This window comes from Pagrus pagrus (assembly GCF_965226575.1).
Source record: "Pagrus pagrus genome assembly, chromosome: 5".
Classification (NCBI taxonomy): domain Eukaryota; kingdom Metazoa; phylum Chordata; class Actinopteri; order Spariformes; family Sparidae; genus Pagrus; species Pagrus pagrus.
In genome coordinates this window covers 15,378,119-15,405,572 of record NC_140189.1, presented here as the reverse complement: position 1 = coordinate 15,405,572, position 27,454 = coordinate 15,378,119, and the positions used below count along the sequence as shown (strand labels likewise).

The following is a 27,454-nucleotide window of genomic DNA, read 5'->3' as shown; positions in this document are numbered from 1 at the left end:
GAAACTATTTAGATAATTGAGAAATTGCTTAGGTATTTTTTCAAGCAAGTGCTCTCTGGTCCTGCTTACCGGATGCAGTTTTAGTTGTATGTTCATCATTGCAAAATTAATATGTGTGTTTGGACTTACGGTCCAGCATTTTGAACATGTGACTTCAGGTTGACAAAATATAGGGATGGCATTTTTCAGGAAATCTGACATGTCATTAACCAAACCTACATAATACTTGGTAAGATCATCGTTTTAAGGTAGCCTTTCTTGGTTATACAAAGAAGAGGAAAGATGAATTGTACAGTGAGGTTTTTTCTTTTCTTTTTTTGATTGTCTGCATTGTTATTTGTATTTTTCAAAAACATCTGTAGTTTAACTTATAGAGTTAGGATAAAGTGCAGCTGAGCAGAATCGTTTTTGCGTACCATTTCTGACGTTTAGGGTAAAATAAATGATTTCGTTCTTTAGATTAACAGCGATCAGGCTTTTGTTGTGAAGAGTTGAAATCGGAAGTGTTGTCGTTGTTGCTGCTGGCTGAACACAGGCCGCAGTGATTTGGTAGCCGCCGCAGTAGGAGGAAGGACCGCGGTTCTACCCCTTCTATATTTCAGTAACGCCTCGAAATTTTATTGGTGGTTTATCCTGGTAGCGATCAGTAAATTGAGTGTACAGTAACGGTGTTCTATGTTAACTAAATCCTAGTATTTCTAACGGACAGTGACATCAATCGCCATTTTAATTGCACGTTTTCCCTGACAGAACCGCTAGCACAACAATGGCTCTGAAAAGAATTCACAAGGTAAGGAAGTGAACGGCGAGGCCAGGATTTCGCAGTTTCGCCTGGGATTTAGCTCAAATTTTGCCCATCTAACGTTTGTTGTTGAGTTTATTAATCTGGGAACGTTTATTGACTAAATATATCAGGCTTGGTTTTAACCAACAGCTAACGGTCAGTGAATAGCGAGTGACGACAGTGAGAGCAGCAATGCGCCGCCTGAGCTCAGCAGTGCTGCTTCAAATGGGCCAACTGAACCGTTAGACTTACAAGTATCCTTTAGGGGTTAGATGTTCGTGGTTACGGTATGTCAAATATGCCCACCATCGACATTTTTAATGTATTTTAGTTTCTATTTGTGATTCTGGATATAAAGGAATGTTAGCTATGCCGGCTACTAGTTAATGATATTAGCCGTGTGTTAGCTAATTCAGGCTAACATTATCTGTCCCGGTGGTTGGCTAACTCGGATACCGTTAACATTAAAGGGTTCTTCTGATCAAGCTAGCTTACTACAGTACCGCTATATCTTTACAGTGAAGAAACTGTAGTTTGTTTTTCTAAGTGTTTTGTGCTTTCACATATCTCCCCTGTAGGTCCTATGTACGATAGTGAAGGTAGCTAACATTATTTATTGCAGTTACCCAAGCTAAGCTTGATTTGACAGATAAGTTGTCGAGCTAGCGGCAACGTTAGCTTATTTTAAGAGCACACTCGCGCTTATTTTATCAAACGACTTGCCATTTCTCACTATTCTGTGTAGTTAACTTTGTGAATTTACGAATATGTATGCATTTAATTCAATTGTTACAGCCCAGACCTAACTTAAGGATGGATGTGACCTAAGATAGCGTATATGTGTATCCCGTTAATTTTTCATAAGGTTGTATTGTCTTCATAATGCACAACCTGTATGTAATTTAAGTAGTCGTGATATAATAGACGTGTTATTATTTGTATTTGACATTGTACATGTTTGTACTCGACTAACGAGCAATAAATAGGGAAATGCTAGCGATAATGTTAGCATTGAGTCGCTGTGGTAAAAACAGGCCCCACGCGTTGTTTCGCCTTTGATGCCATGTTGCTGTCAGCAGGCGAGCAGCACATCGTTATTATGCCGTTTGTTGGAAGGATTTAGATGAATGTTGTGCTTTGTCTTGTTGGTAATAATCCCTCGAGTAACGTTTGGTCGTGTCAAAATGTGGCTGAACAGTCAGCATAATGTTTATGTCACTTGACATCCTGTGCTGTAGTCGAACCGGAGCACCTAGTATTTACGCTAAGCTAACGTTTGCATCGTAACGGTGCAATGGTAGCTGGTACACACAGCTAGCTTACATCCAGATTACTGTCCTGTCTTGGTTATAGTAAAACCTTTGCCGTCGTGTTGACGTGATCTCAGTTTGGCTGTCACATGTACTACCTGTTGTACCTGGAGAAATGCCATTACGTAATAGCGGCCACTCCAGTAATCAAAGCTCAGGGTGTCACTGACTATAGTGTTGTTGTGTCAGTAGGATTTGCTTTTTGAGTTATTGCAATTGCAGTGCCACCCGCCATTGCATCTATTTACAAACAGTGATTTAGTCAACTATGAAAAGGTCTTATACCGGCCTTGTTAAGAGGTAAAAAATGTTTTTAAGAAGACCATCAGATTATTAGTCTGTATTAGTATCAGACTATTATTGATCTTTTTCCAGGTGTATGTTTATTGTGATGTTTGGTGTTCTCATTTCCATTTTTTTCTGTTACATAGGTTATTGTGTGGAAATAATTGGAAAAACTGCACCATGCTACAGGACCTGATCAACTGATTTGTTGTTTGTTTGTTTCAGGAGTTGAATGACTTGGCACGGGACCCACCAGCCCAGTGTTCTGCAGGACCAGTAGGAGATGACAGTAGGTTCATCATCTAAAGCAACACTGTCCTAGTAGCTGTGTGTGACAGGGGCTCAAAACTGAACAGTACTCCAAAAGAAATTCTTTGTTTACCCTTCCCTTATTTTGTCCACATCGTTTAAGAACTTAACCAGCAGAAATTGCTATCTGTTGGTCAAAATACTCATTCTAATTTATCACACACTGTTTATTTAGCCTTTCAACTGTAAGCTAGATATGACTTTCCTCCAGATATGCTCTCTCAGGTTACATGTTCTGATTATTGTGTTTAGTTTGCATGAGGAAAATTGTCCTCAATATTTCTATTACAGCCGACTGCATCTGACATATATTCAGTGTTTTCAAGCCTAAGTCTTGTAACCCGGAAAGGAAATCACAAGCATCAGTGAAGGTGCTGGCATTTGATCCGTGGAGCTCAGTGCATTTTAGTAAATGAAGGAAGTACTTCTGTTTTTTGAGCAAGCAGTTTCAGGAAACGCTTGGACTGCCTCTTTCACTATAAAACCATAATATTCCCTTCTCTATTGCTTCACGTCAATTTCACTTTTGCTTTCAATGCACGTTTAAGGGGAATTCTCGTCTGGTTAGTATGTTGCAGTATGTTATTGTTTTGAAATGTAGGGGTAAGCAGAGAATGTCATTTTTTAAATTTATTTTCTCTTTCAGATTCTTTGTCACATAAAAACTTATCCAAAAATAAAAGTCTGAAGGGATTCAAGAGCTTTTCTAAGCTTTCCTAAGAATGTAAGTGTGTATGTGTTTCATACATACTGTAGGTGTTTCCTTGGAAGGAAATATTTATTTTAAAATTAGAACTGCAAAGGTCAATCCAGGTCAGTCCAAAGAAAATTAATTTCCAACTATATTGATAATCACCAATATCATCAGTTTCAACTTCTTCAGTGTGAGGATTTGCTTCTTTTCTTTGTCATTTGCGAGATTAAAATAAGAGTCTTTGGGTTTTAAACCGTTGGTTGAAAAATAAAGCAACTTTCAGATTAGGGATGTGTGCGATTAGATGATTAAACGTTGCTACCCTCACTAATCTGCACCAAAAATACTAGTAATTTAAACACATTATGAGCATCATTTCATTAATTTACACATTTATCTTGCATTTAAAAATCATTTGAAATGTCATGTCTTCCTCTTTGAATATTCCTTTTTCTTTTAAAAGAGCATCCATTACTAAAATTATTAATGCTGGTTAATCGTTGCTTCTGAGATGTAATATACGTAAACATTTTTGGACAATGTTTAATCCTACAGATATAACTGTGCTTTGTTTTGCCTTTTTTCTTCTAATCTGAAACATCCATTTAAACATCGAGGAAATTAGTCATTAGGAACATCCCTATTGAAGGCGTCACTATGGGCTCTGCGAAATTGTGATGAGCATTTTTCCCCAATTTTTTCGACAACTTAATGACCAAATGAGTTACTGAATAAATAAATAAATGTACTCATTGCATCCTAATTTCCTTTTTAATACTAATATAAAACGGGTACAGTTTAATACTGACTGGTTGGTTTCCAGATTTGTCATTGTAATTTCTAAGGATTATCCTGAAGGCATTATCATAAAAAGTCACCTTGAACATAGTTACACTGTATAGTTTAAATGAAGTGTGTCATGATAGACAGATATTGAGGATGATAGTAATATTTTAAAGTCCAATATTGATATTGTGTTAATAATTCACATATCATGGTATTTTATGAACAATCCAGCACCTCTTAAATCATCTCAGTTTCGTTCCACTTGCACATTGTCAGAGTAAGAGGCGGGAATGCACCTTAATGCTGGTTGCTACCAGCCATAATACGGAAAAAGAAGGAGGAGCAGGTGGGTAGATGTCATGATGATAGTGGCAATGTGAATTATTTTGGCCACGATAATTGTCTGATGGAAATCTGATATTGTGACAGCCCTAGTTCAAATACAGAAAAAATATTATTAATCTGAGATTATATCACCAGCAGTTCAGATCTCTCTCTTCAACATCCCAGCCACCTGTCTCTGCTTCAATGTCCTTGTTGTTCACTCATTTCACAATAGCTTGTTAAGTTAATAGTTCATTGCCATTGTAATGTGAACCAAGTTTTTTGAGTGTGTCTTAAATGGTAGAAATGGTTGTGAACAAGTTAAAGTGGACAGGTCACTCAAAACCTTTCGTCAAGTTATCCAAAAAAAAAAAAACATTTGGATTTTTACCAGTCAGGTTAACTGATATGTTTACTAAATTACCAAAATGTTACACTCTTTTGATGGTCCGTGTGGAAGTGTTTTTTGTTAGTTTTTTTTACCATTTTAAGTGTAAGAGTTCGGGTTGGGCCGATGGATGATGGCAGTGATTTAAACGGCTCCCCACCAGAGAGAATGAAGTGTCCCCTCAGAGTTGCCATAGGGCAAGAATTGTTGTTGTTTGTGATATGTGGGGAGAGGAAATGAAAAGAAGTTTGTTGCTGCTCAGTGCACCAACATTATGTCTCCATGTCCCGTTTATCATTTTTTTCTTACGAAACCAGCTCATTTAGGTGAACCCAAGCCACCTGGTTAAATTTGTGGCAGCAGTGCTTCTTTTCCTGCGGGTCGCTGTTTCTCTCAGTCACGCTGTTTTTATACACAGTTTTCTTAGCTTATCTTCCTTGGCTAGTCGACCAACGTTGTTTTATGCATACAGTCTGAGGCTGATCAAAGCTAAGTTATGGACATATGGTGTGGACACGAGGACACTTTTAAACCTGGCACAGGGATGTATGTCGGTGGTAACAGGGCATAGTTTCCTCTGCAGGGTTAGACAGTTGGAGGTTCATGTCAGAGCAACGGTGGGAAAAAGCAGCCGCTTCAGTGGTGAGCTAATACACAACTGCTGCCTTACGACAACAATGAGGGGACACGCTGCCTCAAAATCATAAACGACAATGTCGTCGTCCATCACCATGTTTCATTGTAGTAATCGCCCAACCCTAGTAAGAGTTGTATATTATCAAGAAGAAATTGCATTGATGTATAATTCCACCTGATATTCAATAAAATACTTGCCATAAAGGTATTAGAGTTTCCTGCTTGGCATAAATAGTGGACACTTATAGGTTGATTTATGGATCAAATTACTGTTAGACAGATGTTTCTCAAAGGAGTGTCAGTGTTACTGCAGGATGGCACTTGACATATTTTCATCAGCTAGCTTGCTGTAAACACAACATTTACATGCAGTAGGAACTTGTTTACACCAATCTTGTCATTTGATAAAGGTTATTTACTACACTGGCATTGCACAAGCTAAACCAGATCAATATACATATGTTCCGTTGTAATGTAGGTCATGCAAAGTGTGTGTTATGTAACTTTGTGTTATTGTTTCAAAATGTTCAAGCAACAACAGGTTTGGATCATATTTTTCCATAGTGTTAACACACACCACAGTTTGGAAGTGTAGATTACGTTACCTGTTCAATCAAATGAAAGTCATTGTAATAGCCCAATAATAAATAGCACATTTGTAAATCTTGTTGTTTTAATATCCTTCATCCTTACTTCACATTACCTCCCATCTCTTTTACTGTATATAAGGAGGACACAGTGTCAGCGTTATTAGTTGTGTGTCAATCCCTTGTACACTGTAGGACTTGAAAATCCTGAAATTGTTATGAATTCTAATTATATGCTGCAATGTACAGACAAGGAGAGATTTGTAACTAGTTCTTATAATTTGTCTTTTAATCATTCAAGTAGATTTGTTGTTTTCAATTAATATATATCAATTAATAAATAAATAAAATATATATATATATATATAATTACAACAGTTGTTCTGCTCCGGTGAGCCACAAACAACCACGAGTCTGTGTATATTGACAGATGCGTGTCCGTGACTGTCATCATACACAAGAAAGAAAGGTATCTTGCTGCTATTACAATAACAGCAGTGAAGGTAGCGCAGATGTGTTCCTGCTCGCCTGATGTAGGTATAATTATTACACATTGCCAGAATCCAAACAGTTCCCTTAATCATCACAGTCTGCAGTTGTTCTGCCATATACTGTGTATTTAAGTCAATTTCAAGCCATTTAAAGTTTCATCTCGGTCTGTTTTGCTAATATGTTGGTAAAAATTCTTAACTCCACATAAAAGGCGCCTTTATTGTGACAGTGATTCAAATGGGGAAGAAAAAACTAATGTCAAATGAAACACAGATTAATTTGAAGATAAGCTTTATGGATAAATTATATGACATACTCTAGTGGTAGTCTTAAAAGGTTAACAAAAAGTAAATGAGGAACAGTAACGCTGCAGCTGTCTGTACAAGGGTGAGCTGATGCGTATCACTACTGAAACGCCTGGGCTCCACAGGGGACAAACACCCACACCATTGTCTCATATTTGAGGTTTATGGCATATGCAGGTAGGACCATATACATATTCATGGATCATCTGGGCATCTCATGTTGAGCCCAACAAAAGAATCCCTGCAGTTATCTGTGCATTACGCAGTTTGAATAAGAATATTTAGAAAACCTTAAAAAAAAAAGTTTATTCACAAATCTTTGCACATTCATTAAGGATGTTTTTATGCCTCTGACCTGGCAACAGCCTTGGCCGCAGTAACTATGTTTTCGGGTTGTCCGACTGTCCTTCCATATGATTCCGAGCGTTCAGAAACGCCTCGAGGGAATTTGTTCTGTACTTTGGCACAAAAGTCCACTTGGACTCAAGGATGAAATGATTTTAATTTGGTGGTCGAAGGTCAAGACTTCATACTCTAATTAGGGCAAAATTTCACACAAACATGAAATGATGACACGATGACATTTAAAAAGTAAAAAGAGGTCAACTTTACTGTGACATCATTATGTTGCGCAAAATGCTTTTCTGGCCATTATTCAACGGCGTAGGTTAGAAACAGAAGGTGAGATTGAGATGATATTTCACACTTGATTAGTCTATGCTGCTGGGTTTAAGAAGCATGTGAAGCATCCGTCTCATTTGTAGCTTCTGTGCAGCAACATCCATATTCGAAGCATCATCTACTGTCACTGCTATAGCTTCTTTTGTTTTATCAGAATCTGCTTTATTGGCTTTAATCGACTTTATTTTTTGTTTCTCTCAGTGTACTTAACATACTAACAGACCTACATTAGTACTGTACACCACAAGCTCATTGTGACAAAACTCTCCATCAGTCCTCTGTACTCCTCCATCGTAATACATTGTTTAAATAAAGGCAGTGTGCTGGAAATTATTTACTGGAATCACAACATGTATGATTCCCGTCAACATGGTGTTAACTTCCATCAGGGCAAACAAACAAACAAAACCTTGTATCTTTTTATTAAATTCATTGAAAGTCTTAACTACATGCATGGGTCTGCACAAATATGAATGTAAACTGCAACGTGACTAGTTGGTGGAGGTATACAATCGTGAGGCAGTTATTCTAGTTGGTGCATTTTTCAATGAGTAAAAAAATTATTTAATGGCATCCCAAAATCTTTCCAAAAAGAACAACCATTTTATCATGTGCAAGAAGAAGCAACATTTGTCAAAACTGACAGTAAGTCAACACAGCTGCTTCTTATTATCTGAGTCTGACATGTTCAGAAAAGATGAAACCTGTGAATATTAATGTCAGGAATATATATTTAATTTAGTTATTTCTATTCCTGTAAAAATGGACTCTTGAGTTCGCATTAGATCACGCACTTAGAAGAGTACATTTTACCTGAGGGCAGTAGCTTGAGGGGATGCAGCACTTGCTTGTAAGTTGTCTCAAACACAGCTTTTCTGTGTCCCAAATCATCACCAACAAATGTTTAACCACGTGAGTCCTATGAGCCGCCTTCCTTGAAATCGAGTTGAGAAAATGCACAGGCATGTTTCAACAGTTTCTTCTCTATGCCATAAAAATATTTTTGCATGACGTCAAGGCAAACACGCATTCTGTAGAGCAGTGATCAGATCATTGCAGCCCACATTGATAAGAGGAAGTAGTGTCAGAAATTGGACAATTTAGAATGCAGTCTTTTTAAAATGATCTCTTGGGGGAAAAAAATGAACTCTTGATTCATTTGTGATATGTATTTCAATTGTGTTACAATCAACATATTTGTGAGTCTCTACACTTAAACAGCACTGTGGGAAAAATCAAAGAGCGACGTTGCTCTTTGCATGACGCTTCCTGTCATCCAACATCAAATGAACCACTCTACTATAAAAAGGAAGTGTTTCTTATGCCACATAATTGCTGTGTTTTACTTTCTTCTTCATGTGACGTCTGTCCTCAGACCTCAACAGGATGCTCGCATTAGTTTAACTTGCAAAGTTGAAATGCTGCCAAATACATGTTTGATTGTTTGTTTTGTTGTCACAATTGTTTTTATATATATATAATTACACCTCATATCATGGAAGTGATGCCCTCTCAAGCAGTACAGTTTCCAAGAATATCAGTCCTGAGTTGCACTTTATGTAAGAGCCTGTTCTTCAACTGTGCACATAAACATGCACACTTCATGTGTCATTATTTAATCTAACACTTCTCAGCTGCACATTGTGTTCTTAATGTTTCATAATCAATTTCTCTGTTTTTTTGTTTCAGTGTTTCACTGGCAAGCCACAATAATGGGACCTGTAAGTATTTACTCGGCCACAGCCTGAGTTGTAATGCTGCATTTATTTATTTTTATTTCTGGATAGTAACACTCACACATACAATGATCGATTGGTCTTGTCATCATTTACTCTCAAGACCTGAACTCTCGACTTTGAATTATGTTCTTCAGACAACTTGACCAATACAGGTTCTGATAGCAATAGTAAACTGAACTTACTGCTTTCTAAATCAATGTAGTCAGAGAGAAGGTTAACTTTTTGTAAGCCAGCGTTTTCAGTTGACAGCAGCCCTCATATTTAATTTCTTTATTCCATTTTGTGTACGTTCATTTGTCTTCCTTGCACGTGCTAAAGACATGAATGGGTTTCTGTCCCCCCATTAGAATGACAGTCCTTACCAGAGCGGGGTTTTCTTCTTGACCATACACTTCCCCACAGACTACCCCTTCAAACCGCCAAAGGTAAGAAAGACATTATACACATAGAAGCAGTGTACATAAACAAAGTGACAGTGAGCCCTGAGTGTGTGCCTTTTGCCTGCTAAAACATACCACAGCTTCATATGATTCAGTTTCCTGTTGTTCCTCTCACCTGTCCCCTTTACTCACCCCTCCCCCAACATTTCTTTGGTCTCTCTGTTTTCAGGTTGCATTTACCACAAGAATCTACCACCCAAATATCAACAGCAACGGCAGCATTTGTCTTGACATTCTGCGATCACAGTGGTCTCCAGCTCTCACCATCTCCAAAGGTAGGCAGTCTCCAGACGTTTAACTGCACATATGGTTGCAGATAAATGGCAGATGCTTCTGCCTTTATAAACAGGATGTTAAAGAATAAGGAACAGTGGAAACATGTTGGTTTCCTTTTTAAATGAAAATGCTTCCCACATATTACACATAACAATGTTTGTCATGCAGGGGTCCTTGTGCTAAACTGGAGTATCTGTCTCTGTAAATGTCAGCCTTCACCCTTTTTATCCAGTGCTGGGTTGTTTCCGGACATGCTTGTAAATCTGTCCCTCATGCATAACAGTTTCTATTTAAAATCCCAATTACATGATCAACACGTCTGTGGCTGTGACAAATACTCAAACTGCCATCAGAGGGAAATGAAAATGTTTTTTTATTTGTGAATACTGATTGGTTAAAACCATGCCCTGGTCCATTCCAGTCCTCCTGTCCATCTGCTCTCTGCTGTGCGACCCAAACCCGGATGACCCCTTAGTACCCGAGATCGCCCGCATCTACAAGACGGACAGGGAAAAGTAAGTTATTAGTTTCTTCAGGGTAGCTTCTGGGTGTATTCTGATTTGTTTCTGTGCTTCATGCCTCTTGTCAAAATGATGCTTTGGGTCACCAGCCTTTATTTTTTAGATGATCTACAACCCAAACTGATAAAGGCTTTGTTCAGACTGCAGGCAATTAAAGCCAAGCTCAGACTAAAGGATTTTAGCACTGATTTTCCAGTCACAGGCGGTTTTTGGAGATCATTGATAGGGCTGCACAATTATTTGTAATATTGCAAAGTGCAATATTCTAATTGCAAGAAGATACAATATTTTGATAAAGGTAAAATGAGACATGAAAGTACTTTAATGAAGAACTGCAGAGATGCTCTGATCTACAAGTCTTGTTCTCCATAAGAAAACAAACAAATGTCAAGTCATCATGATTAGAATAATTTTTTTGGTATCGTTCAGCCCCAAATCACCAATGCCTGCTGGATATCTAGCAGCCGAAATATCTGGCTGAGTCGTAGACAGGATTGGCAGCTCGAAATGAGCTACAGCCAATGAGAGCAGACGCACCTTTCCCCTCCTTCTCCATCTATGTGTATTGAACGGTCATAACAGTAGCCTATCATTTCTATCAGAGTACATTAAAAACAAGCTTTCCAGTATATGTAACCGTGTCCCCTTGCTCAACCACAATACGATCAGCCAGTGTCACGTCACAAAACTAATCCTTGCTGCCCACGTATCCTAGTCCATCCTCTCACCCATATTCTTGTCTTTTTCTTCCTTGTTTTTTCGCAGCAAGTCAGTGCACAAACAGCTTGGGCTGCTTGGACCGGGTCATTCCCGTGTCACGTCTCATGTGTCTGATCTTGTAATGTGTGACCGCCTGTCGCTGATCGGCCTTGTAGTGTACAAACCACATCGACTACAAGACAGGATGCTGTGTAGTGTGAACAGTACAGTGATTTTGACAACTTTGAAAGTTGTGTAGTGTGACTAAGGCATTAGATTTGTTCCTCAAATCAGATCTTCAAACAGACTGTTCCCACTGTTATTTCTAAGTGATCAGATTTCTGTGTCCAGACATCACCAACCTATCTGCATTTGTTGCTGCGGTAACAACATAGGGGACAGTAATTACGTACTCTGGTGACGTGGCTTTCCAACACGGAAGTCTCCCCCCAAATAACAGCGGACCATTTATTTTAGTCTGTCCACAGACTGTTGTTCTGTTATAATCCACACCATCTGCTAGTAGCGGCATGGATTCTGCCGGTCTGATGCAATTGCGTCACTCTGTACTCAACTGTGTCTCCTCCAAAATGTAGTATATTGGCCTACTAAATTGTTTTCATTATTATAATGTGGTGACAAGTAATGGCTGCCTGGATTATGTTTAGAGATACAGTTTCTTTGAGAGAGTGAAGCTGTATTTGGAAGGGCACTTTGGTTCAGGTGAGGGAAAGATGGTGATTTTGGTTAAATGTTTAATTGCAAAAAACCTTGTGTCTTAAGTCACTGTTGACTTTATCTGTAATACAACTGGCCAATATATTTTCCTAACCTCAACAAAGTGCTGCCAGTGCCTAAACATAACCATAAAGAAGTTGAGTTATGCTGTGGGCACTAGGAGTGGATAGTGTATTGCAAGATTGCCTATACTGGCAGAAAGAAAATTAATTGTCAGAGAACATTTTACTTATTTCAGTATCATCATTTTTGCGACCTGCCCTGTGCATTAATCAATAACAATTCCTGATCGTGTTAATAGAAAACATAAATTGTTCTGCATCACTTTTCCATTTAAATGTATTTGATGTTGCAAATTTGTCATATATAATCATAATTTGTAGGAGACTGGACTAGATTTGGGCTGCAGTCTGAACAAGAATAAAAATGTCAAATGTACTAAAGCCTTTTCTTTCAAATTACAATTTGCACTGCACTTCTGTAGCCCTGGGTTAAATGTCCATTGGAACACGAATCTCATAATGTGTGGCTAGTAGTCCATTTTTTACTTTATCGTTGTTTCACAGTAGCACATTTTAGCCCTGTGTTTTGTCAGTTTTATGGGGATAACCCCAAAAACTCAGGACAAACTTCGCATGGGAGCAGGGCCAGCAAGCCCTAGGCTAAAGTCGGGGTTAGCCCACTTTGGATTGAGCCAGTGTGAAGCTTTCTTAGCCTGGGGCTAAGAAGGTTTTAAGGATGCTTTTAGCCCGGGGCTAAGTGCAATATGAAAAGCCCAACCGATGGACAAAAACTCCATCTAGCTGCTCATTGATTATCAAAACATGGTTACTGGAAAAGAGTGTAAACATGGTTTGTCTTGTTTTATTTATGTGTACAATTTGATCCTTAAAACGTAACTATTTTGACGGTGTTCATTATGCTGCTGCTTATCAATCACACTCGATGAATGATTATTTTCTGCTGCATGTGTACCTCTCCGCTCACATGACACGATAACCAGAAATAAGGAAATTCAAACCGCTCTTAGCTTTCGTTCCTTTTTGTCCCATTTATTGGTATCTCCTGGCACAACATGCCACACCAATATACTTAATAAACAAAATGAGTACATAGAGGATGAGTGAGTGACTGGTTGGGCTGTATCTGTGCTTCAACAGCACAATTTGTGCTGTTGCTGATAGGCCAGCAGCATTGACTCGTAGCAGTTTGCTGTAGTGGGAAAAGGAAATAAAACCAAATCTGCTGAATCTCAGTGCAAGATGGCAGAGTGGCATGTACCCCTGTAGAGGGCCAGTCAGCTGGTGTCTGCTGCTGCAAGTATGGCAGAAAAGTTATGAAGTGCCAATGTGAACTACTGGATATGACAGTGCTGCAGCTTCCTACAGATTTTTTGTGAAGGATGTCACAAAATAATAGCATGTTGGTCTTTACAGTGCGAAACAACTAACAACCCTCCCTCTCTGTCTCTCTGCTTCTTCACAGGTACAACAAAATAGCTCGGGAATGGACACAAAAGTATGCAATGTAGTGTTGGGGTAGAATCATGGCCAACCACCTCTACGACATAAGGTTAGGGGAGCTTCAGACGTAAAGAGAAAACAAACAAAAAACCATTCAAACAAATGAAAAGTTTAAAACAAGATCTTGTTGGTTTCCATTGGAGTGCTTTCTTTGAGCCACGCCTCCCCTTCACCAGAGTACCTGTAAAAACTCCCTCTGCCCCACCTCCTACGTTCTCTCTCTATCTCTCTCTCTCTTCCTTCCCCCTCCTCTGCCCTCCTCTCTCCTCCCCTCCCACCTCTCAGCTCACCTGCCCACCCTCCAGTGTACATATTGTCAACTTGCAATGGTAACACCCATCTTTCCCTGCTCCTCTTTCACCTCCTCCCTCCCTTGTGACCTCTGACCCTGTCTTCTCACCTCTGTATTCCATTACATTTTTACACCATGCAGGTTGAACGCCCCCGCTCCCTACTCCCCCTTTTTCCTACACACGCCTGCATCCTCACCCACCTTCCCCAGACGTCAATCACTAAAAGCATTCCTTTGAACATCAGTAAAACTTTGAGGGGACCCTTTTTTCTTTATTTCCCTGATTTTATTTTTATTTTTTTTAGGGGGGTGGGAGACAATAAGATGGAGGGATTTTTACACTCTGCACCCTTTCTTGTTTTGTTGTCCTTATAATTCCCATCTGTAGAGGTGACAATTCAAGAAAGCAGTTTTCGCACGCGAGTCGAAGGGCACTCTGTATTTTATACAATAAAATATGTAAAAGAAATCAATGCAGGCTATGTAAAATGAGAAAAAAAAATAATGCACATGGCCTATTTTGGTCTTCTGTTGGATTCTATGAAAGGACTTGAATTTATCCCCGCACCACCTGCTCCTGACCCCGCCCTCATCCCACCCCCACCTAACCGAAGTTGCCCCCTTTGTACACACACATAGACACACATGCACGCACAAATGTAACCCCATGTCACCCCCACCACTATCACCAACTTTTCTTTATTCACAAAGTGGAGGTTCTGGACCAGGTATTTAAGCAATTTATTTTTCTTAGTTTAACCTGTGTTTTTATCCCCCTCCCCTCCCCATAACTCTTTAGGTTGCATTCTTTTCTTTTCTTTTTTGTTTTCTTTTTTTGTTTTTTTGCTATTGTTAAATTAGAGGCTAACATCTTAAATGGCTATGGGACTGGCTTGGGCTCTGGGTGCGAGGAGAACCCACTCTTCTTGCACAAAACCTCTGTATATTGAATTACCTGAGAGGCTCGTTGAGCTTTGTGTGTTGATTAAACTGTGTAATAAAAACCCATGACTCCTGTGTTGACTCATTCTCAGGCCCTTTGGAGGACATAACAGAGGTAGGAAAGGGACGTGTGAAGCCGGGTCACATTCATGACCTAGTTTTACACGAGTTTGACAGGAGGAGTAATACCTGCAATTACCAGATGGTATCACTGTTATTTGATAGTCAAGTCGCTACCGTTAAATTATTTTGTGCGTAATGGGTTATATTTGACTAATGAGTAAAAATACCTTGAAGCCTTAAGGGTTTTGACATAGTGTAATATAGCTCCTCATGTTTTCTGTTGCTGATTGTGGTTTCTCATGTAAAAGGGGAAATAAACTTCAAATATATGGGTTTAAAATTATGCATTTATATAATAATAAAATACAATAACTAAAAATAGCATTCCTAGAAGCCTTACCTTCAGACACTGCACTAGAAATTTCAGGGATTGTTTCTATTGTTCATGGTAGTGGGTCGTTTTGTCGCCCTCTGGTGGTGCTTTTATGTAAAGTAAATTGAGGGAATAAATACATTCCGTGTCTGCATAAACGTTCAGTTTTTAAAGATCAACACTGAGATTTTTCTTTTGATATGTGTTTATCGAAATAAACCCAGAAAGAGCTTATTTTGATCCATCATCGCGCGAGAAGAAGCTTCTTGAAAAGGAAATGGGACTCACCAAAGATGGCTGCAACCATCAAGATGATTCTCCTCCGGCGTGCAATATGTAATGAGAGTCATTAACTAATAATTGACAAGATCACAAAGTATATAACAGCTATAACACATAAGATATTTAGATCGTGTTAAGCTGTTGGTGGTAAGGATGAACATTTACGCTTTCTATCATGTATATCTAGGGAAGGTAAATTTAGGGATCAAATTGCAGATTATCGCTGCAGTTCAGTCTTCGAACATCACTGAGCGAAGCCGGAAGTGCTCGGGGGTTTGTGCTCTTGCTCTAGTAGAATATCGCTCTCCCTCCTCAGACCTCATTGGCTGCTGCACGGTGACGTAGTCGCCCAAGCACGGCCCTTCAGAGCTTTACAGAGTTCAGACAAGGCTCCCCGGTTGACCTTGCTCTTGGACGCTGACCGTAAACTACATACAGTCCAGGGAAAACATGACAGCTCCAAGTTTACCAATGCCTCCTATGTCCGCATTAGGCAGCTCGGGATTCAAGTTATCTAAAGGTAAAGTATTAAAGCTAGCTAATAGCGTGCTAGCATTAGCGTTACCCGAGTGTTGCCGCTCAGTGTAAACTTAACATGTCTGCGACCTGCCGCTACCCAGGCGAAACAACAAGCAACCGCAGAGGTGTCTGTTGGGTTCAGCTCGGTTATATGAAGACTACTAGTGTAAAATTGACTGTATGGGCCTTAAAATGGTAATTTCGTGTTTAAAGGTAGTTACTTATTCACTGCGATGTCAACAACATATCCATAGCTGGCTAACAGCCATGTAGCTAGATAACTTAAGTGGCCAGTCAGACAGCCACCTGTGTTTCCAACTTTAGACGGTAGCTCAGATAGTTTTGGCTCGGAAGGTGAGGCCATAGTTGGAGGCGCTACTACCACTCATAGTTGGAGTATCTGTATGTATCATGGCTCCGAGCTGTAGCGTTGCCGCTAATCAGTGAACCTGCTGATCCACGCTGACAGCAGGGCCCCTGTTCCTCTTGTCTTACGCCTCTACACCATGTGATGCTCAGTGGACCTGGATAATCCTCATCACTGCCCTGCAGAAATGTTCAGTTTCACAGCTCAAAATGCAAAGCCACATAACTCACGTTTTCTGAATTCTCTGTGTCCAGCAGACAGGCCCTGTTTATTGGTAAACCTGCCTCTAAAGATCCTCTGATGATGCAACATAGGGAGGCTGTTTTAAGAGAAATCTATTTTGGGTCCTGGGTGTCAAATCTGTCCCTGAACAAGACTAAAGTGTGAGGCATCAAAAACCTCCAAGCACTTGAACGATTGGATTGCTATGATGCCATGTAATGATTTGCGGCTTTGCATATTTCTTTTTTAGTGATAGACTTGTCTAAAGACTGAAGACGTGCTCATTTGACTTCCAACGAGAGCAGAGCTTTGACCAACAGAAACATACAGAAAACAGTAGTTTAACATAGGCCTTGGCCATCATCCTTAAATGGGCAGTTGGCTACCATAAACACATGTTCTATGTAATGTCTAGTAAAACAAGCGTACAATTGATCCTCATGCTCTCTATAATGTTCAGTTATTATTGACACTGTCAGAGAGCTGTTGAGTAATCTGGTTATTTTGGAGGGCGTAGTTGATGTTGACATTGGACTGAGCTGCATCGAACTGGGTGGTGTTTCTAATATTTGTCCACACACAGTCTGTAGTATCCAAGAAAACCCTGGCTACCGACTGGCCAATTTGTTAACCATGCATTAAATAAACAGCTGTGTTAATTTGTTTAATGACTTTTCTGTTTCTCTCTCTCCAGAGCATTTAGTGTTAGCGGTGCCGGTCGCGGTGGTTGCAGCAGCTGGAGGTTTCCTGGTCGGCCAATACCTGAGCAGACGGGGCTGTAAAAAGGGCCAGGTGAACACATCCATCAGTAAAGACAGTCCCAAAGTGGTCCACAGCTTTGACATGGAGGACATTGGCACCAAGGCTGTGTACTGCCGCTGCTGGAAGTCCAAGAAGGTCAGGCAGCTGCTTCATAACGTAGTGTTTGAGTAACTTGACACGCTAAGCTAGCTAATCAACTTACTCTCACATCTCCACAGTTAAAGCTCCTGCTGCTGTTTGTGTGGCCAGACTTTCACACATGTTGCACTTCTAGTCACATCCCAGTCAGTTGTTTTTCCTCTAACTGCAAATGTGATTCTTAAGCTTTAAACCCCCTTTTAACCCGTAGAGCTCTCTAATCATATCAGAGGACACACTGAGCAGCAGGCTGTCATTAGTGCTGAATGAAGCACTGTGCAGGTGTAAATTAAACACTTGTTGACACTGCCCTCTGGCTTTTGTAAGAATCTGTATTTAACTGAGTGGGCAGCTATCATTCTGTGAAAGGGTTCATGTTTTAAATGAGGGACCTCTTACTGAAATAGCTGTACCTAAAGTCCTCTAGAGAGAGAGAGAGAGAGAGAGAGCACCTTTGAGTCAACATGATGCACAGTTGACCTTATTGACAAAGAATAAAAGACAATGAAAATCAGTTTTACATTACATTTGCAAAGTTTTGATCATTTATAAGCACAGGGGATTAGGAGACGTGACAAGACCTATTTGTATATTTCATGTTAATGTGATGTAGTGCTGGACAGTTGATGCCTGACGGGGCTTTCTTTGCATTTGTGCCGAAAAAGATGTGAAGCTCTGTGGCTTAAAGCGCAGCAAACATAGTGACATCTTGTGGCTTGTAAAATTTATCGCAGTCCCCTATCCATAGTTTTGTATTATCGTGTGCAGTAGTATTAAATCTGTATATTTTTGACAGAAGTGCTGCATTAAATATAGGTATTATTGTGCAATATGTAGAAAATAACTGCACTTTCCAAAAATCCTAAATATAAAATATTGTTGCTGACACATAACATTAAAAGGGCACTATGTAGTTTTGTGGAAGAAATTCAAACTCATGATTTAATATTTACAATATAAATGAGGTAACAATACAAACTCAGGAATATTCCTTTTTTCCATAACTGATAAACAAGCTGTTCTCAGAGGAAGTAAGGTCCCTGTACACTGTTTGAAACTAGAAAGGTGGCAGGGTCCGCCAAATATAAACAAAGTTAAACAGTATGAAATTGTCATTTAAAGGTCAGTTTGTTAATTCAGTTTATTCAGTCATGAAGAGTTTTTTTTATTGCGATTCTTTAGGCAGAAAAAAATCAATCAATGAAGATCTTTCTGTCCTTATTAAAATTTCTCCTCTAAAACTACACAGTGCACCTTTTAATTTACCTTTTTTGATGTTGTTCATTCCCAGCTGTCATGCTTTAAAACTTGATGGTTGATATTCATGTGACATCTAATGAGAAGCAATGTGATGTGACCAGAAATGGATATTTATTCAAGTAGAAATGTTCTCAGACTTATGTCTCTCTAATGTACGTCATCACATTTCTTTATTTATTTATTATTTCATTATTCTCCTCTGTCCTCATCCCACTGATGTGCCCACCACATAGTGTAGCAGTAAAAACCTCCAACACTGTCAGACTAACTGAATGAAGTGCTTCCAAAGCGTCAGTGATATTACAGACTTCGGACGTCATCTGTCACATGATATTTTTCAATCCACACAAGCCCCAGCACAATGAAACGGAGAGCGCTTCACAGGAGTGAGACAAGCCTCGGTATCATCCACCCATCTCTGTCATGAACATAAAGACTAAAGCCTGAGGGCAGAGCTAACAGAACCTGATCAGAATGATCTTGCCTACCTTTGTTTCTGTGTCACAGTTTCCTGGTGACTACGGGGAAATGAATCAGGATTGGCTGACAGTATTCAGTCATATCTTAAGTACAAAGGGCGTACACATGATAAGAGCGACTCCCGTTTACCTCTAACACTCTGTTTTCTCCTTCCAGTTCCCTTACTGCGACGGGGCCCACGCCAAGCACAACGAGGAGACCGGGGACAACGTTGGACCGCTCATTGTCAAAAAGAGGGATGCTTAAGCCTACTGATCCGGGAGCTCGGCCCTCCCTCGACTTGTCATGCGCCCGGCCCCAGTTCATCTAATCTTATATCATCATCATTGCAGTACGGTACATGACACAATTAAACCAGACAGTAGATATTCTTCAGTGCCCAAGAACAGAATTCAGAAAGTGTTAAAAAACATGGATGAACTTAGATTTTATACATTCCACACTGTGACTTTAAATCAAAGGTCATTTGAGGACAGATAAGGAAGGGACTTTGACAATCAGCACAGTCAGACATGGAGGTCTTCTGACAGCATTCTGACCTACTTAAATCAAAGAGTTTGGTGATAGAAGTATTTCATTATGAAGCGATTGTACCTTCTTGTCTGGTGCCACCTGTCCTTGTTGAGTCCTCGAGGTGTGGAGGTGCTAGTCGCAATGAAGCGGCAGCTCTTTGCCTCAGTCAGCCCAGTATTTCCTTTTAAATTCAACAAAAGCCTTATAATAAATCTACAGCCATCGACACACACAACCCATATGAATGTTACGCGTGATGATTTTTTTTTTTGCACAAAGAGCGTCTTATTCAGAGGACATAGATGTTTGACTTAAGGAAATAATCTTCATTCTCGAGAAGAGTTGAAACACTATCTGCTGTTTGTAACCAGTTCCAGTCTGCTTTCTGATGAAAAACTTGTATTTAATCTGTAAAGTGTTAAAATCTGCTTATGAAGGATATATTTTGCTTTTTTGCTAGATTATTTTCTACTGGCTGCGAGTGTGTCCGACTTGATGATTCATTGTTCTGTATATTGTGAATAAAACTTGTTGAGTGATCTGACTCGTCGGCTCGGCGTGTTGATTTATGGGAGGCCTTTTCTTGCTGCGGGAGCCAGGGGCCAAACTCTACATCTGTTTGTGTTCTTAACCACAGGATCAAATGTACTCACCTCTGTCAGCAGCCAGGCAGAGATGTGTGTTTATGGATTAACACTGGACAGAGGTAATGAGTAAACAGCGCTGTGTGGTGACTGCAGTGGGACCTGTGTGTGTGTGTGTGTGTGTGTGTGTGTGTGGGTGGGTGCAGGTGCGGGGGGCTGCCGTGCTGCAGTGTCCACCAGCAGCAGTGGCCATTTTAAGATGTGGCAGTATTAGCGGTGACCACTAGAAGACGCTGTGTTTACACGGATAGTCCTGGCCAGACAGTGTACGCGAGTACGGTGGGCCCCTGCTCCCATAGTGACACACGCACAAACGCACGCACACACACATACACACGCACGAGGTATCTGGCTGCGTGCCAGATGCAACGGAGGACTCTCACAAGAGGTGGAGTGGACTCCGCCGTCCCTGTGAGGAGTCACCTTTAACAGACAGCTCAGCAGTGAGCTCACACACGGCCGACATCTCTGCTGTGAGCACATGTTTACGTTGGACGTGCTTCAGCACGACAACAACGTTAGCATGTAGGCTAATCATGCGAAACAAGCTAACGTACTCTGACAGCTAATTGGCTGGACTTAGTTTCATATGAGCGAGTATGTGTGGTGACGTGGTGATTTTCCAAAATGATTTATGCCATAATTAATTTGTTGCTTTAAATGTGTGTTTTGAAGTGTAGGCGTCCTAAACATGTCAGTAACAAGCCGCATATTGACTTTGACTGTCATTACGTGTCAAAGACGCTGTAGGTGTGACGTCTCTGACACAGGTGTGGATAAAACTGTTAGCCTAATGAAGACTAATGACACGTTTCTCTTTCAGGTACCCTCTGTAACAGTTGTTTTTATGTTTGTTATCATACAAACATGTATTTAAGTATTTTATAACATCACCTGCCCGGATGTAAATAAGCCTTTTGGCACATTTTCATCATATTGGTGTTTATGAACGTGTGTTGTTTCAGATTAACCAACAAATAAAGCAAATATTTACATTGTCTGAATGTATAAACTCATCATCACACATGTCCTGCTGTATTCTAAGTACAGCAACTTTTCACACGTGATTTTAATTAAGTTAATTATAAATTACAGAGGTGTAATTATACTTCTATCATACCTGACTGTAGTATAAGCAATTCATGACATCCTCGTCCTAATAACACACAAATACATAAGTATTTAATATATACCCAATATGAATAGGTGTTGTCACACACAGACATATGTAGATATATAAATATATAAATATATATATATATATATATATATATATATATTTATATAAACATTCTTGATGATGATTTCCCTGTTTCCCCCTGATGTTGTGAACAGACTCACAGACTGTACTGGATGAATGGGACGGATGGATTTTAATGCAGGGTGTATTTTGTCACCCCACACTGACAGCTGTCCGTGTGCGGCTCTCTTCCTGTGGATATTATGGGGTCGCTCTGTCCGCGGTCTCGGCTGCAGTCAGAGTCCACTTCGCATTTTGAGCGACGCCCCCAAATTCCGTGCAGAGTGTTTGCAGACCCTCCGGGACGGAGAGGTGGAGGAGGAATCGGCAGCTCCGCCGTCCATATACACTACAATCACCACGCCATTAGTTCATGACTTCATCATATTTTTGACAGGAGAGTTTGGACCGTATTTAGAAGGTAAGGGCAGACGTTTTACTCATACTTCCTGTTGATTTTCGCGGTTTTGTTTCTGTCGCCTTTTCCTGCGCGCTGCGCCGTGTCGCAGCGACCACTCGGACTGTGGTCAGCTCGCCGTGGCGTCGGTCGAGCACCGTCTTCTTAGGTAACCTTAATTACGGTGAAATGATCGATCGGGTTTCCCGATCGACCCATCGAAAGGTTTACACACTCGTCCTGTACCAACATATATGTCCCGTGTTTAATCACTGGAGTAGTTTTCTACAAATGTGGACACGGAATATAGCCTGGTCTTTTTTTATCCACAGCAACCGCATCGTTGCGCACCTCGCTCCTCGTCGTCGATACCAGACAAAAGACAGCCTGTTTTTTTTACCGTCCTCTATATAGTCTTTCTCTGTAGAGCTTAAGCTTTGGCTGGCACACATAACAGCAGTCGTCAAAATGTATTTGAAAAGCGCGCTCCACATTTGACCTGCGCATATGCGCATATCTTTGCATATTGTTGTCGCTCTGTTATTGATTGCATTGATATACCGTGAAATTCTTAAAGGGATACTGCCTCCTGTATGCGGAAATCACTGGCAAGCCATGTAGTCAGCCAGATACATGGGTCTGTTGATGTCTTTTCAAGCAGTCTTATTTCTACATCGTATACATTTATCATATATTTGTCTTTACACACAGATTCTCCACACTCTGTTTCTCTGACACTGTTCAGAGACTATGGATGAGAAATATCTTCCAGTCTCATGTTTACTCTCTTTCTGTATTCGTCTCTAACATTTCTATTCTTAACCTTCCTCTCTTCATCCCCTATTCATTTCTAGCTCTCCAGGACTCTGAGGCTGCTGCAGAGAATGGGAATAGGGACACAGGCCAAGGCTTGCCATTTTGGCTGAAGTAACAGCAGGACGGTTGTCAACCCCGCATAGGCTTCAATCCCCTTCTCCCTCACCTCTCCTCCCACACACACACACACACACACACACACACACACACACACATACACAAGGACAGACTCCCACACACAGCCACTGCTATGTCCACCGCCGTAGACATCGCTGGCCCTTCCTCCCCAGATCAGGCCCACAGCAGCGCTAAAATCCCCAATGAGCCACTGAGGCCCAGCCTTAAGCGCTCCAACCACCCCTACAGCCTCTCCCATTACATCTCCACCCCTTCCCCGGCCGTGGACGTCAAAGGCCTGATCCAGCCCTCCCCGGCCCAGCAGCGGGCCGCTCAGCCTGCGCACACTAAGCCTCGCCGGGCCCCTTCCTGGCCCGACATGTGGGAGTCACCCAGCGGGCTCCACCTGGCCCACGCTGCAGAGCTGCTGATGCGCGCCGGGCTGCTGGCTCTGACCCCCGCCACCACAGAGCAGGCCAGCCTGGGTGCACAGAGCAGCCAGCCGGCTAAAAGGGAGGCTGCGGAGGCGAAGGGGGGGAAGGGAGATGCGGAGGGAGGTGGATCCGGGCCTGAGGAGGAGGAAGAGGACTCCTCTGGATGTGGCACTGACTTCCAACCCTTCCTAGGTGCCTGGTTCCCCTTCAGCCCCGCTCTGTTCCCCCTGGCAGGCTTCCAGATGGGGGGAGGCCACTGGAGAAGTGCGGCCATGGGCGCCGAGGGCATCGAGGGGCTGGTGGCCGAGGGCTACTCTCCTGGCTCTCTGGGCGGGGGCGGTGGAGGGCGAAGGAAGAGGAAGAGGTGCGGGGAGTGCGTACCTTGTCGGCGTCAGACGAACTGCGAACAGTGCAGCAGCTGCCGCAATCGCAAGAGAGGACACCAGATCTGTAAATACAGGAAGTGCGAGGAGCTGAAGAGGAAGCCAGGAGGTCCTGGGTTTGAGAGCAGAGTGTCTGGGTTTGATCTAAGGGGCTCCGACTTTACTTTGGGTCTGGCACAGGAGAGAAGCAACGGCGCCTTGGATGGATAGTAATGTATTTGTTGGCAGCATTTGTCAGAGGATCCTGGTTGGATGATTGTTGAGGAGCTGCAGTTGAATGAAAACACACAGGACATATGTTAACTCGCCGGGACTGTGGTTCAAAGATCACCTGATCTTGTGTTAAGCGAGGAGCTGCAGCTCCGTTTAAGAATGTCCACACTCGTTCCCATCCTTTCTTTTGACAATCAGTGAATTGGAGAGGAGAGAAAGAAGGATACCAATGTGTCAATATTTAGACGACGACAAAAATGCTGTAAATAGACTGTAAATATCTGGAAAACATTATGTCTTTTTTTACATCCCTTTCCAGTTTGGATGTATTGTGTTTCAACATAAAAAAGGAGCCAAATGTTTTGTTTCTTATGGGGAGTTTTGTTTTTGTTGTTCTGACGTCACTGCATCACTAAGAAATGAATGAGTTCAGCCTAGGCTAAATTATTTCATGTGCAACTTGTACTGTATAGCTCTGTTTGCCCTTTTGAAATAAAAGAAATTGGCCATGTGCACTTGTCTACAGGCTGGGTTTATACTACATATGTGTGCGTGTGTGTGTGTGTGCGAGCGCTCATTTAATTGGGTGTGTGTGTCCATTAGCCCCCGTGTTTCTGGTTGTACACGCGTGTGTGTGTGAGGTTGTGTGGATTATGAGTCACCTAATGGTGTGGCTGAGAGCCTTATCGCAACCCCACAGACACACACACACAAACACACCTACACGCTGCCTTGGCAAGTCCAGCTCGTGCACTCGTACACACCTAACCTGACATGCACACACAATCACAAACACCCTCTGCTCTTTTCACCAACTGACGCAATTTCCCTTTTTATTCACAAGTATAGATCCTACACACACACACACTCACACACGTTATAAACAAAATACACAGCCAGCTGGACTGAGGCTACAGGGTGGGTTTTTGCTTGTTGCCGTAACGATGGCTGATGTGATAAGACCTTCTTCCTCGGCGCCACACTCCAGGGGACCGCAGGGAAGACGTAACCATGGCAACGGCCGGCCCGAGGTGTCACGCTATAATTGGGCCACGGCTGCACTTCCTGTGTGCCTTCAGTCAGGGGGATCGCAGAGGGACTGTTTGTGTGTGTGTGTGCGTGCGTGTGCATCTGTGGGGGTTGTGTGTGTGCGTGTGTTTGTGCATCCGCGTGTGTGTGTGCGTGTGCGTGTTTGTCAGGCAAGGGAGAGAGAGAGAGAGAGAGAGAGAGGGAGGGAGAAAGCGCAGCACGCCAGCCAACGCAGGACACTGCCAACTCATGGAGAAAAGCAGTGAGCTCCAACATCATGCTAGTGCAACGCTCCCACTGAATGAGAAACACACAGTCTTTTAGTTTAAGTCCACAGTCTAGTGTTTCTTCATCTCCCACACAAAGGGGGAATTTCAAATTCTTGGATCTGCAGCTTTTTTTTCTCTCTCCCCCCTCCACCCTCTCTCTTCGGTGCCTTTCTAGTGATTTGGAGCTTAATCCCCCCTCCCTGTTCTCGTCACGCATGCACACACACACACACATACACACACACACACACACACACACACCGGAAATCTGTGTCACCCGCTGCCCAGCAGGTCCAGTGACTCCCTGAACGCCTGCAGTCTGGCTCCACTGGCCTGCAAGATGGCAGGAGAGAAAGGGAGGAGGAGGGGGGCAGGAGGAGGGATTGAACGGAGGACAGAGAAGAGGAGGAGGAAGAGGAGGACGGGGGTGGGGAGGGTTGAGAGAGAGTTGGGGGAGTGGGGGAGGAGGAGGAGGAGGGGGTGGAAAGCGGATCTAGGGAGAGGGTGAAGGAGGAGGGGGGGAGAAAGAGACGTGGTGAAGGGCAGAGAGGGAGGAGAGGGGGGTGTAAAGGGGGTAAGAGAGAGTGGGTGAAACTGGGAGAGATGAAAAGCAGGCCACAGGGGGAGAGAAAAGAGAAAAAGAGAGATATGCAGGGAGGAGGACGGGGAGATGGACAGCAGGGGATGAAGATAACGCGGGCCAAACAAAGAGAGGAGGATAGATGAGTGCGAGATCCGAGAGCAAGCTGGACTGATGGAGGCCGAGTGAAATGCAGCGAGACGGGGACGCAGGGAGATGGGGGTTAATGACGGATGCATTGTCCAGATAGCCGGTGTGTGCCGTCACAGACCCCCGTGGAGCTTACATATGTTAGCACCAGCGGCCCTGCCCACTCTGGAGAAAAACTCCTCTCACGCACACTGCAGTGGAACAACCTGCCAGCCCAAGGCAACCTGCACTGGAGCTGGGCGGACCCTCACTCACGAGCCAGACCTTTGAAATTTTGGCCACTGCGTCTGCTTGGAGACACTGTGTCTCATTGTGAATTTTTTTTTTTTCTTCCCCCATTGGCCATATCCCCAGTGTTAGAAAATGTGTAACAGCTTTGCAGAAACAGCATCTTTCTGAGAACACTCCTCATTACGCCTCTGTTATCCATTTGTGTTCACTTTCAGACGCACGGAAAACAGTCCCAAACACAAACACAATGGTTTCTTACATCCCTGAAAAGCTCAGGATCATCTGCCCTCAGGTTATATTTTGGTGACACTGGGGTCAAAGGGGGCTCTTGACCTTTGACCCTTTAAGCTGTTAAAGGTGGATTCAGAATAGGCCAGCGTCTATAAACAGCACCACGTCTTACTTACCCTACATATGAAAAACAAGCACAAAGACTATTAAATAGCTTTCGAGTTAAACATGTAACTTGCATATTTCAGTCCTTGTGTAAATACAATGTGCTTTTCTAGGTTTCCATCAGTCTAAACTCAAACATATTCATAAAATCAGAAACAAAAACTTAGCTCAGGAAACATGCAGACATTTGGATCCTCAGGTCGTTTCACATGGTGTTCGTTTCGGAGGTAATGTGTACACAAAATTCTGTTAATCTTTAGCTTGCTGCTGATTTCATAAAAGCCACACTGGTTCCAGGAAGTTAGGCCGAAGCACAGTGATAAAGTCGGCCTGGCCTCTATTCACGCTACCTCATGATGTGGGATTGATTGTTGCCATTGGGCACGGAGCTAGAAGATGTTGAGTTTCTCATGAATCTCACCTTTTAATCAGAGCAGCACCGCATCATGAGCCGAGCTGTAATGTTATACATCAGGCCGTGACTTAGATTCTTAAATACTGCCTAAATTATTAATGAACAAAGTAAATGACAATCGATGGTATTGAATTGCAGCGATGACTCACCACTTGAGAAATGTAATAATGCATTCATTTGCTTCAAAAACATCCAAAAAGCAGCTGTAATGAAAGTATATCCTGATTCATATGCAGGCTCCTGAGAAAAGCTTCAATATATCAGTTATACATGTCGATATATAGAGCATATTCACACGGCAGCCATTTTCCTCTGACATCACGCTCAGGGTGGGAAGCTCAAAAGTCCTACTGTTGTGATTGCAAGTCAAATAATTGTAAGAAATATAAACCACTACCATGTCACCGCTG

The 27,454-nt window shown here is 42.0% G+C and overlaps 3 protein-coding genes across 4 annotated transcripts; all 3 read left to right on the top strand.

The window, feature by feature from the left end:
• Window positions 1-524: 524 nt before the first annotated feature.
• Window positions 525-14,826, top strand: ube2d2 (ubiquitin-conjugating enzyme E2D 2). 2 transcript variants are annotated; one of them, XM_084353939.1, is made up of 7 exons: window positions 525-790; window positions 2,605-2,668; window positions 9,271-9,302; window positions 9,668-9,745; window positions 9,930-10,035; window positions 10,458-10,551; window positions 13,480-14,826. In XM_084353939.1, the coding sequence occupies exons 1-7, from the start codon at window positions 767-769 to the stop codon at window positions 13,523-13,525; spliced, it is 444 nt and encodes a 147-aa protein (XP_084210065.1). In that variant the 5' UTR covers window positions 525-766; the 3' UTR covers window positions 13,526-14,826. The 2 variants fall into 2 exon arrangements, with proteins under 2 accessions (XP_084210065.1, XP_084210066.1); XM_084353940.1 differs by lacking the exon at window positions 525-790 and adding an exon at window positions 996-1,071.
• A 984-nt stretch (window positions 14,827-15,810) lies between these two features.
• Window positions 15,811-20,274, top strand: LOC311257451 (CDGSH iron-sulfur domain-containing protein 1). The gene is made up of 3 exons (XM_084353091.1): window positions 15,811-15,989; window positions 17,272-17,474; window positions 19,374-20,274. Exons 1-3 carry the CDS (start codon window positions 15,920-15,922, stop codon window positions 19,461-19,463), a joined length of 363 nt encoding a protein of 120 aa, XP_084209217.1. The 5' UTR covers window positions 15,811-15,919; the 3' UTR covers window positions 19,464-20,274.
• Window positions 20,275-21,802: 1,528 nt separating this feature from the next.
• On the top strand, window positions 21,803-24,487 carry cxxc5b (CXXC finger protein 5b). The gene is made up of 2 exons (XM_084352493.1): window positions 21,803-22,035; window positions 22,866-24,487. The coding sequence occupies exon 2, from the start codon at window positions 23,078-23,080 to the stop codon at window positions 23,969-23,971; it is 894 nt and encodes a 297-aa protein (XP_084208619.1). The 5' UTR covers window positions 21,803-22,035; window positions 22,866-23,077; the 3' UTR covers window positions 23,972-24,487.
• The last annotated feature ends 2,967 nt before the right edge of the window (window positions 24,488-27,454 follow it).